This window comes from Psittacula echo, assembly GCF_963264785.1.
Source record: "Psittacula echo genome assembly, chromosome: 11".
In the NCBI taxonomy this organism is placed as follows: domain Eukaryota; kingdom Metazoa; phylum Chordata; class Aves; order Psittaciformes; family Psittacidae; genus Psittacula; species Psittacula echo.
The window spans coordinates 14,112,740-14,124,612 of NC_137746.1; the positions used below are offsets into that span (position 1 = coordinate 14,112,740).

The 11,873-nt window shown below is 57.4% G+C and overlaps 2 protein-coding genes across 2 annotated transcripts; one reads left to right on the top strand and one right to left on the bottom strand.

The window, feature by feature from the left end:
• Positions 1–683: 683 nt before the first annotated feature.
• Positions 684–3,379, bottom strand: CD14 (CD14 molecule). The gene is made up of 2 exons (XM_080627027.1): positions 3,362–3,379; positions 684–2,558 (listed from the first exon to the last, which is right to left on the bottom strand). The coding sequence occupies exon 2, from the start codon at positions 2,546–2,548 to the stop codon at positions 1,202–1,204; it is 1,347 nt and encodes a 448-aa protein (XP_080483153.1). The 5' UTR covers positions 2,549–2,558; positions 3,362–3,379; the 3' UTR covers positions 684–1,201.
• Positions 3,380–5,904: 2,525 nt separating this feature from the next.
• TMCO6 (transmembrane and coiled-coil domains 6) lies at positions 5,905–11,854 on the top strand (the record flags this gene model as incomplete). Its single annotated transcript, XM_080626929.1, has 12 exons — positions 5,905–5,989; positions 6,642–6,766; positions 7,005–7,114; positions 7,257–7,440; positions 8,394–8,498; positions 8,701–8,786; positions 9,313–9,429; positions 10,045–10,156; positions 10,250–10,424; positions 10,545–10,639; positions 10,806–10,973; positions 11,690–11,854. 12 exons carry the CDS (start codon positions 5,905–5,907, stop codon positions 11,852–11,854), a joined length of 1,527 nt encoding a protein of 508 aa, XP_080483055.1.
• Positions 11,855–11,873: the final 19 nt, after the last annotated feature.

An 11,873-nucleotide genomic window follows, 5' to 3' on the forward strand; every position in this document is an offset into this window, starting at 1 on the left:
AGTCCCACGGCCGCTTTCACACACACATCCTGCCGGGACACAGGGCAGAGGGGGATGAGCTGGGTCCTGCCCCACACACGCAGGCAAGCCCCCAAACCACCCTGTGATGTCCCCACGATGGCACTCACCTCCCCAGCATCCATGGCCAGCTCAGCAGCGGCTGGACAGGGCAGGGGATGGGGTTACACGGGGGATCCTGTTCCCCTGCATTATTAATGGGTGTTGGGTGCAGTCAGCAGGAGCATGGGAGACAAGTACCTGGACCCATTCACTCCTGGCTCCAAGAAGCACATCTTTGCAAGGCAGGGGTGGGATGTGAGGGACCTTGGACTACCATGAAGGTTTCCTAGGCACAAGGAGCAAGCAGCAGCCACTGTGGGATAATTCTGGGGACCATCCTGCTCCATAGCCTGGACTGGTGACCTTGGCTGGGATAGGGTTCATTTTCTTCCTGGTAGCTGGTGCAGAGCTGTGTTCTGGCTTTAAGTCTGAGACTAATGCTGATAACAGACCCATGTTTTAGTTGTTGCTCAGCAGCGCTCATCCTGATCAAGGACTGTTCAGTCTCTCATGCTCTGCCTGTGAGGAGGGGCACAAGAAGCCAGGAGGAAGCAGAGACAGGACCCTTGATCCAAACCAGCCAAAGAGATATTCTGTACCACAGCACGGCATGCCCAGTGGGATAAAACTGCAATATAAACTATAAACTGGGGGGTAATATGTATTTATTTATACATATTTCTATATGAAATACAAACTGGGGGGAGCTGCCCAGAAGGAGCCAGTGGGGAGCGGGTTATTCTTTCCTCTCTGTTTCCTATTATTATTTGTAGTAGTATCATCATCCCTGTAGCTTATTAGCTATCACCCTTGATATATTAAGGGTACCAGCTATTGCTAGCATTATTGTTGTTACTGTCATTGCTGTTGTTATTCCTGGTTTATTATTGTTCCATTTTACTTTTATTTCAATTATCAGACTGTTCTTACCTCAACCCACAGGTTTTACACCTGTTTTCCAGTTCTCCCTCCCATCCCACAGGCAGGGGGTGAGTGGCTGTGTGGTGTTTAGTTGCTGGCTGGGCTTAAACCACGGCAACCGGGAACACTGAGAGCCCTTTACCAGCACTTGGGGGTCCTGTGAGTCTTCCCAGAGAGCTCCTGGCCTTGCAGCCCCCATGGGGATGGTCACAGGTCCCCTTCACACTCTGGGGCAGGATCGGATGAGCTCAGGTCTGGATCGGACCAAGGAGACAGCTCCAGCCACGGTGATCAGGACCAGGATGATGCAGATGGGGACGACCACAGCAGCACTGTTACACTGCAGCACTGAGACCGGCACGTCCTCCACCAGCCTGCCCCGGTAGTGAGGGGGAGCGTGGCACATGTAGTGCTGGGGCCAGCCCTGCCCCAGCTGCCCCATGGCTGCCAGCGCCTGCAGCCCCCCTGCCTCAGAGCATGAGCACAGGTAGGGGTTGTCAGCTGCGGCCACATCCCGCAGGTTCTTCATCTCGTCCCACGGCAGCTCCATGATGGAGTTGTTGTCCAGGTGCAGGGTGTCCAACAAGGGGTGATTCCTGATGGAGGGCGCAGCCTCCAGCATATTTTGGCTCAGGAAGAGCTTCTTCAAGGAGCTGAGGGAGATGTCTACAGTGTGGAGGTGGTTGCAGCTCATGTCCAGCACTTCCAGGTGGGGGGGCAGAGGTGTGAGGACCTCTTCCAAGCCAGCATCAGACAAGTTAAAGCTGAGGAGGGACAGCGGCCACTGGCAGGAGGAGGACGGGTCTGCCGTGAGCTTGTTCTGGCTGAGGTCGAGATGCTGGAGCTCCCGCAGCAGCTGCACGCCCTCACACACACTGTGGTAGGATGTCAGGTTGTTGCGCTGCAGACTCAGCACCCGGAGCTGAGGGAAAGCCCTGCTGCAGAACGCGGGCATCAGGCTCTCATCCCCAAGGCTGTTCTGTGCCATGTCCAGGGAGCGCAGGGCTGTGAAGAGCCTCCCGATGGCACAGGGCAGGCTGGTGAGGAGGGACGTGGTGATAGACAGCTCCTGCAGAGCCCCGAGGAAGCTGCTCAGGCTGGAGAAGTCCTGCTCGCGGCCCGTCAGTGCGGCAGAGCTCACGTTGTGGAAGCGCAGGGACAATATGGGCAAGTCCTGGCCAGCCATTCTGTCCCAATTGCCTCTGCCCTCAAACACGCAGCTGTCAAACACCAGCTCCTGGACGTGGGTGTAGGAGAAGAACCTCAGCACTTGGGCAAGGAGTATCTCGGGCACCAGGAGATCACCAAAGATGATCTTCCTGAATACCAGGGAGTCCAGCATCTCAATGGTAGAGGGGTCTGGGTCCCTGATGGAGAAGGCTACATATCTCTCCAGATCTCCCCCCCGAAACTCCACGACAGAGGCTGGGAGGCACTGGATGATGCTGTCGGCGCTTTCCTGGGACAGGTTGTAGCACACACAGTGCTCCTGAGTGCGGTTGAAGAAGCACCTGCATTCTGCCTCCAACAGCCTCAGCCCCAGAAGGAAGAGAACAGCCACGCTCATGTTGAATGACCTAGAAATGAGGAGAGCAGTGGTGAGAGGCAGCTGAGAGGACCACTGAGATGCAGGCAACATGGGCAGAGGACCATGGAGAGCCACCTCTGAGGGGCACAGCGCTGCCCTCATCCCTCCTGCCCAGCTGAGTGTCCTTCATATGGATCCAGCACACTCACAGGGCAAAGCACTACCACCAGCAAAATTGGGAGGGAGTTGGTGGCACTGGTTGCCTGCACCGCAAAAGCAGGGTTTCAGCTCTGTGCTTTCCTGCCTGGGCTGCCCTGCTGCAGAGTCCTGTTCCTGAGAGACCAGGAAATCCCACGGGTCAGGAGAAACTAAAACCAGGGAGTTAGGGACAGGGAAGCCAGATATGTCAGTCTGACCACATGACGGGAGAGCCACAGCTCTGTTTGCTTCTCTGAGTGCTGTGCTCTGTAATCTGAAGCAGGAAATTGCAACAGAGGCTTCATATTTTCCTTTTTCTCACCCAAGTGACTTGATTCATTACCAGCTTCCAAGGGGACAGCAGAAAATCACATCTGAGGGTCTGCCGCATCCCTGTCAGCACCAGGCTTGGCTTTGCTGTGCAGCCGACAGGAGAGCCTTAACAGGTTGCAGGGAAGTAGCAAGCAAGGATTAAAGGCTGCTAAGAACTCGCTGACTCAGCTCCATCCAGGCACCCCGGCGGGGTGGTGGCGATGAGGCTTCAGGGGTCTCCAACCTCCTGCTTTGAGCAAGCCTGTGCCAGCGCTTGCCTCGATCGGCTCTTTCTGGCCACATCCCAAATCCCTCCCCAGGCAAGAACGAATGGACTCCTACCTCCCTGTGCCATCGGGGGCTGCACCACACTCCTGGGGAGAAGCTGTGTGTGTTGTCCCCATCACGGGGGGCACAGCGTGCAGCAGGGGTAGGTTTGGGCAGTGACTCACCCACGCACACCGGAACGCTTCCCTGCCCCACAGCTGCTTCCTCCCGCTGCTGCCAAAGCAAGGGCTTAGGTGCCAAAAGCTTCGCAATGCTCAGCTCCCTCCTGCACCCGGTCACGCAGCCGGATGAGACGCTGGTGCCTGCAGGTGTCTTGCAGATGCCCTTGCGCTCGCTCAGCCACTCCTGCTGTGATCGCACTGCACAGTGGGGTGGAGGGCACCCCCAGGCAAGCTCCTGGGTGCTGCCCCTGCTCCTGCTGCAGAGCTTCCTGAGCAGGACGGGCTGTGCCCGGGGAGCCACGTGCTGTGCAGCAACCGCCCAACTTCTTTGTTTCCCTGCAGCGAGGCTTGTGGCTGCCCATGGCTGGGGGCATGTTTGGTCAGGGTGCCAATGCTGCTCGCTTTCCTAGGAAAGCATGGTCAAAGTTCCCTAAATGCACTCCCAGGACGGGCCCGAACACATCTATGCTTCCAGATGCTCTGGGCTTGCTGTGCCTCAGAGCCCAGTGCTGAGCACCATGCAGGACGCAATGAAGAATAATGGAATGGTTTCTGTTGGAAGAGACCTTAAAGCTCATCAGTTCCAACCCCCTGCCACAGGCAGGGACACTTTCCACTAGAGCAGCTTGCTCCAAGCCCCTGTGTCCAACCTGGCCTTGAACACTGCCAGGGATGGGGCAGCCACAGCTTCTCTGGGCACCCTGGGCCAGCGCCTCAGCACCCTCACAGGGAAGAGCTTCTGCCCAAGAGCTCATCTCAGTCTCCCCTCTGGCAGGTTAAAGCCATTCCCCTTGGCCTGTCCCTACAGGCCCTTGTCCAAAGCCCCTCTCCAGGTTTCCTGCAGCCCCTTTAGGCACTGGAGCTGCTCTCAGGTCTCCCCTTCAGGAGCCTTCTCTTCTCCAGGCTGACCCAGCCCAGCTCTCTCAGCCTGGCTCCAGAGCAGAGCTGCTCCAGCCCTCACAGCATCTCGGTGGCCTCCTCTGCACTCACTCCAACAGCTCCCGGTCCCTCTTGTGCTGTTGCCCCAGAGCTGGATCAGAACTGCAGGGGGGGTCTCCCAGAGCACAGCAGAGGGGCAGGATCCCCTCCCTCGACTGCTGCTCACGCTCTGGGGGTGCAGCCCAGCACACGGGGAGGTTCTGGGCTCAAGCGCACACTGAAACCGGGTCATGGAGAGCTTCTCATTGACCAGCACCCCCAGCAGGGTACGGGAATACCATACTAAGTATCCAAACATCCCCAGACACTTGTGTCCTGTGTAGCAGGGGGATGGGACAACTTCCCATGGGCTGTGTGCACAGCGCAGCGCTGCAAAAGGCACTTCTTCACCGAAGGTTGGCTTCAGCAGGTTGGCCAATGAAGCCGCATCACTTGCCCTGTGCTCCTTTGGCACCTGGTGGCTGTGCCTACACCAAAGTGTCAGCGTTCTCCACCAGTGAGCAGAGACCACCAAGCACTTGGAAAGTTCTGTCAGGGATTTCTTCTTTACCTGGGGATTCCTCTGCCTGTGCTGGGCTTCAGAAAGGGTTTCCAAAGGGCAATGAAACTGCATGGCTAGAAGACACATTCCCAGGCATCCCAGAGCTGCCATCAGTGTGACAAGGGCTGGGGCAGAGCTGCCTGTCTCACTCTGCACTGCTGCTGGGATGGGTGAAGGGAAGGCAGGTCTGGGGGCACTGTGGAAAAGCCATAGCAGCCTCCGTTCTTTGGGTGAGGGTGGCATCTCCAGGCCTGGTACTTTTTCATTGCTCATTCCTGGGCACCAGCTGCCAAAATTCCTCCATATTGCCTTTTTGGGTAAAACTGAGCTCTCTTCCCTCCTTGGTGGTCACACAGACAAACATGTGGGTGCAGAGCCGTCCTTTGGGTGCTGACTTCTTGTTCTTGTAACCACTGTGGAAGATCCCAGCACGCTAAGACCCATTGTCTGACGTTCCTCGTTAAGTGTCAGTGCTTCTTTTGGGTTCGAGAAGCACGCAACCCAGGCCTGCGGGGGAGAAACCTTGCCTGAGCATGACGGCTGGATGGCTTCAGAGATACCAGACTGGTTTGTGTTGGAAGGGACCTTAAAGCTCATCCAGTTCCAACCCCTGCCACGGGCAGGGACACCTTCCACTAGAGCAGGTTGCTCCAAGCCCCTGTGTCCAACCTGGCCTTGAACACTGCCAGGGATGGGGCAGCCACAGCTTCTCTGGGCACCCTGGGCCAGCGCCTCAGCACCCTAACGGGGGAGAGCTTCTGCCTAAGAACGCATCCAACTCCAGCCCCGCAGCGGCGCTGCCGAGCTCCCCCTGGCGGCTGCAGCAGCCGATGCCGGGGGGGCCCAGCAGATCCCCGGGAAGGGCCGGTCTTGGCGCTCAGGGAGGCGGGGGGGGGGGCTTCGACCGTCAGTGGCGGCCTCGCTCCGTTCCGGTTTCTCCTCCTCCCGCCGCCGCCATGTGGGGTCGGCGGCAGCGCGGGTCCGGATCCTGCACCCGCGGCGCGGAGGAGCTACGGGCGCGGCGGCGGGAGCAGGAGGCAGGTCCGGATGGGGCCGGGGCCTGCCCGTGCGGGAGGCGGCAGCGCGGCCGGACGGGGCCGCGGCCGGGCCCGGGCCCGGGCTCGGGCTCGGGCCCAGGAGCGGAGGGGCCGGGCGGGTCTGTGCCTCCGCCGAGGGTGGGAGCACCCCGGCTGCGAGTCCTTGCCCCTCGAGGAAGCTTTTTAGCATTTTACACCCTCTTTTCTTATTAAATCCACGTGTTTCTGACCTGGATTCCTCATTTCCTGCTGCGGTTTGGGTTTTCTGAAACCTGCCTATGTGAAACCACCCTGCTCCTCACACCTCTGGTGCTTTTGTGCCTTTAGAATCGTAGAATCCCAGGCTGGTTTGTGTTGAGAGGGACCTTAAAGCTCACCCAGTTCCAATCCCCTGCCACGGTCAGGGTCACCTTCCACTAGAGCAGGTTGCTCCGAGCCCCATCCAGCCTGGCTCACCCAGCCGTGGCTTCCCAGCCTGAGCAGTGCCCAGCCCTGCATTGTGCAGGGTCTAAATGCAGCCACTGTCTCACACATCCCCCCCGGCTCACACAAGAGGAGCTGGCAGCGTCTCCCTGGTAAAAGGAATGAGGCTCTTTGCTGGCATGGAAAAGCGCCTTGACCTAGGCCAGTGGTGACGGGGACCGTTTCAATCACAGCGCTCAGGAAAGCCCGGCGGCAGGAGCAGCTGGTCAGCAAGCGGCTACTGCGGGAGGACACCGCCGCAGAGGAGGGGGCACCGGACGGAGCAGGGATTGAGCCGGACCCTCTCTCGGAGAATGAGGTGAACAATGTGGTGTTGGGGGTTCCTGGGGTCTTCCCAGCCTCCAGGCACGCAGAGGAGCCCAGGTGGCCGTGGGCTGGGGGGTGTTTTCTGAGTCAGTGCTGCAGTGAGATACAATGAGGTTCTTTGTTACCATCTCTTTTTGCCCTGGGTTTCTTTGCCCCCAGGATGAACAGGATGAAATCGTAGCCCTGTCACTTCTGGGAGTTCACCCGTCCATCTTTCCATTCTCGGACAGGTTCTTGAGCTGCTCAGGAGCGTGCAGAAGGGCTCCGAGGACAGGAAAAGATCTCTCGGCCACCTCTGCTGGGCTCTGCGGAACAAGGAGACTCAGCAGAAGTTTGTCAGGTCAGCCCAGGGCTTGGCCCTGCATGGCTGTTATCTTGGGCATGTCCAGAGTGGCCCTTTGTCCCAGTCCCTGTGTGTGTGAGCTGGTGTGTGGCTGAGGCTGGGAGGGCAGGAGGTGACGGCACCTTTTGTGTTCCACCAGGCTGGACGGCAGCATCCGGACACTCATCGGGCTCTTCACCAGCAGCCTCGCTGACGTGCAGATGCAGGCAGGCCGCTGTCTCCATGAGCTGTCCCACTCCAGTGACCCTGCTGTGGCTGAGGCATGTCTGCCAGTGACCTCCTACCTCCTCACCTACCTCTCTGGACACAGCATTGAATTCACGGTAAGATCCATATTTGCCTGGGCACTGGCACCTGATAACCCTTTGATAGCAGTTGGGTGTTGGCCTCTCTTGACCAGCCTTAGCCTAACGTGGCTCACAGGGGAGTGCTGGCAGGAAGGGGCCCCTGGAAGTCTCTGCTTCAACCTTCCCCTTGTCCCCAGTGCTAGCCCAGCATCTGGCCAAGTCTTGAACACATGGAGACCCCCTTCACTGTGCCCTCACCAAGAGGAGTTTGGTTCCATTGTGTTCCAGGTAGCTGCAGACTGTTTCTAAATGCTCTCAGGTCTTATCCAGGCCAGGCAAATCCTCCTGCCACAGCCCAGGAGCCAGTGTTCTTCCCCATTTGCAATGGTTCCTCCTCTCCAGCTCCAAGCTCCATTTAGGGACTGCAGTGTGGTAGCTGGGCTCTATCCTTAGACTTGAGTTCTGGCCTCTGGGCCTGGACAGGAGGAACCCTGGTGTCTGTGTATGGGTAAAGCAGAAATACCAGATGGAAGTCAGCTGAGTGTTTGAAAAGAGGTTGGAAAAGTGAAAGGAATGAGCAGCTGCAGGCTGGGTCAGGGACAGCTGCTTTGGCAGGGTACCTGCATGCAAGAAGCAGGAATTTGGGTCAGAGGAGCAGAGAGTGCCTTCGGCTCCGCGCGGTGCAGTTTGACCTGGGCAAAGGCATAGCTCTGTATTGCCAGCTGCTGAGCAGTGCACCCTGTGCTGCACACTGTGCTTCTCTGAGAGACAGACAGGATTGGAGCTAAGGAGCAAGCTGGTGAGCAACCCCAAGGTGATAAGCACATTTTAATGTAGCACAGTCTTTCCAGGGAAATACTGTGGAATTAGAAGGGTCTCAGGGAGATCATAGAATCGTATCACAGAATGATTTGGTTTGGAAGGGGCCTTAAAGCTCATCCAATTCCAAACCCCTGCCACGGGTGACCTGCTCTCTTGGTGTGTTTCAGGAGCTGTGTTTGTACACGCTGGGGAACCTGGTAGTAGAAAGTGAAGCTGTGAGAAAGCGGCTTCTGCCTCAGGGCATCATTCCAGTGCTGGTATCCTGCATCCAGGTGGGTGAAATAGCTCAGCCACATTCTTCCCCTGCCCTGCCCCAGAATGGCCCTATTCTCATGGTCTTTAGGTGTTGGCTGTAGGTACTAAGCTGTGCCGCTCAGCTGCTCGCTCTGATGTTCCAAAGAGGTATCTTGCTCTCAGCAGCTGGGATCCCCCGGCTCTGTCACGTGGGATTAGCTTTGCTCTCTCTGATTGCAGTCCCCGCACGAGGCTGTGCTGGAAGGTCTGGGCTACGTCCTCTCGCAGCTCCTCCAAGCCAAGGAAGCCCCCACAGAGATCATTCCGTGAGTCCCAGCCTCATAACCCTGCATCAGGATGGGCCCTGGGGCTCAGTGTGGTATTTGTGTGCCAGGGACAACAACTCCTTTCCCATCTCAGTGATATTAATAGCTCAGAGCAGAACCCTACCAGAACGATGGAGGTTTTGTTGCAGAACAGGGTGTGGGGCTTGACTCTTCTCCCTCAGCCTCATCTGAGCAGACAGCTCTGGTATTTCAGTAAAGGACAGTGTGGAGCAGGGCAGGCTTGCAGGGGAATGCTGGCTGTATTCCTCCTGCAAAGGACAAGACCAGCTTGATAGCCCCCAGTGCCAAAAATGTGACCCTGGCTACAGTGCCCTGAGAACCCTCAGGCCCTGCCATGAACAGGGAGAGCTTGGGCTGGGCCTTAGTGGTGTCTGAGGCTGCAGCCCTTTGGCAGGAGTCTCTTCCAGGTCTGTCTGTGGAGACAGGGCTGGTGCCTGCCTGTCAGGTGTCTGTTGTGTTTGTGCTCTGGCCTGTGCCTCCGTTAACTCTGTTGTTCTGACCCCAGCCTGGTTCTGGCGTCTGCTCTCCCCCAGCACATGCTTCGACTGGTTTGCTCAGGCCTCAAGGCTGGGATAGGAGCAGCCGTGGAGTTTGCATGGTGTCTGCACTACATCATTTGTAGGTAAAGTGCTTTTCTCTCCTCATTTTGCGTTCCCTAGGGGCAGCCAGAGAGGCTGAAAGGCTCAGGGTCCTGTGAGGGGACCTGAATTGCCTCCCCTTGCCTCTTTCCCTTGAGAAAAATAACTTCCCTGCCATCCTGGCCATTCCCACTCCATCTGATCATAGAGTTCCTTTACAAGGTCATAACAGGTGATAAACCTGAGGAGGCTGTTCCTAGTCCTCTGAAACCCTGCAAATCATCTCCCCATGGCTGGAGTTGTCTCCCCCACTCCCTAAATCCTCATGCTCTGGGACTTTCCCAGTGTCACCTGGCCAGGCTGGCTGCTCTCTGCCTTGGTGTGGCTGCTCCAGTGCCATCTCTTTCAGCAGCCCCAGCAGAAAGGAACGTGTGGGTACTCGAAGGATTGGGGCTGTTTCCAGACCCACACAGATAACTGCAGTGCCTCTGTTTTCCATGGGCTTTTAAACTGAGTCACAGGCTGCTGCTCAAACAAGAAAAAAGCCCTGTGGTGGTTCAGGAGAAAGCTCTGAGTTTCCAGGCCCTGTTATTATGCAGGGCTGCAGCAGTTTTCCCTCTCTGAGCACCATGAGCACTCACATTGCCTTTCCTTTGCAGCCAAACGGCCAACACAGCTCTGCTGTCACTGGGGGCTTTTCCTGCCCTCACCTCGGTCTTGCTCGACCTGGCTTCTGAACCCCCTCCAGATGCTGCTGAGGGCCTGGAGCTGGTAAGACATGAGCAGGGCACTGAGCACTGGCTGTTCTCAGCAGCACTGTAGGGATATGGTCAGGTAAAGGGCTCTGTGTTCCCACTGTCACAGCTCGTGTGCCCGGTGCTGCGGTGTCTCAGCAACCTGCTTGCAGAGGACACAGGCTGTGAAGTGCAGGTGCAGGATGAGCGCCTGCTTATCGCCATCTTCCTCATCCTCCAGAGCTTCCTCCAGCAGCACCCCTTCATCGCCCAGGAGTGTCTCTGGCTGCTGAACAACCTCACAGGTGAGCATCCCGCAGAGCCAGAGCTGCTGCCAGGCCCTACCTCGATTGCTGGCAGCCTTGTCTGCAGAGACCCCTCAGAACCTCAGTTTTACTGACACGTTCCTCCCGTGCCCACCCCAGCACATGAGCCCTTCTTCTGCTCCGCTCTGCTCTCCCTGGACCTGCTCCCAGCCCTGCTGCAGCTCCTGCCTTGTTCCCAGATGGCCACTGTGTTGGTAAGACCTCACCTTGTGCCCTGGTCTGGAGGGAAGCACTGGACTTTCAGGAGCTTTCAAAAGCTGTGGCTGCCCCATCCCTGGCAGTGTTCAAGGCTAGGTTGGATGGGACTTGGAGCAACCTGCACATACACTGCTCATTCTGTGTCATGGTTTCTCCACCCAGGTCCTGACAGTTGTGTGCAATATAGCAGTGAAGGGACCGGCGTTCTGCCAGCGTCTGCACCAGCAGCCAACCCTGCCCCTGCTGCTGCCCACCCTCACACTGCCCAACCCTGAGGCCGTGGGGCAGTGCTTGGAGCTGCTGCACCTCCTCTTCCTGCACTGCCCAGAGGTAAGAGCCCAGAATCAAGCCCGAGATGTGGATGATGATGATGATTTAAATGCATTCTGTCATTGCCCCACTACCCCCCACTCCTCAGCACTCAAACACATGCCTAAAGTGGGGCACTCACGTGAGGCAGAGCATGGAAGTGCTTACGTCCTTCTGTGCCGCTGGGAAGTTCTTTGACAAAGGGGGCCTACAAGAAAGCTGGAGAGGGGCTTTGGACAAGGGCCTGTAGGGACATGGCTTTAAACTGAAGAGGGGAGATTTAGATCTCTTTACCTTGAGGGTGTTGAGGCACTGGCACAGGGTGCCCAGAGAAGCTGTGGCTGCCCCATCCCTGGCAGTGTTCAAGGCCAGGTTGGACACAGGGGATTGGAGAAAGCTGCTCTAGTGGAAGGTTGCCCCCTGTGGCAGGGGCTTGGGACTGGATGAGCTTTAAGGTCCCTTCCACCCTAGTCTGTAAGTCTGACAACTGTTTTTTGGGGCAAGTTGTTTGTCATTTTGAGGTTATTATGGGGGGATTCTTTTGATTCAGTTGTGGTTACTTCAAGCTCTCTGCATGCCCAGCCAGCAATGCCCATGACTGGTTCACCTGGCTTGGGACTTCAGTGTCTGGGAGTTCCTTCAACCCCATTCCCCGTGGTGGCTCTGAGCACACAGGATCATCTGCTGCAGCCACTCAAGTGGCACACTGCAACTGTCGCCCCTCTCCTCTCTCACAGGCTGCTGCTGACTTCATCAGACAAGGCGGGCACCAGGCCCTGGAGCAGCACCAGAGCACCCCAGAGCTCCAGGAGCGGGCACAAGCACTGTTGGACATGGTGGGGCAGCCCCTGGGCAGTCCCCCTTCTCCTAGGCCACCTTCCTTCCCTCCCCCTGTGCTCTGAGGAGGGGTCGATCCGTGTT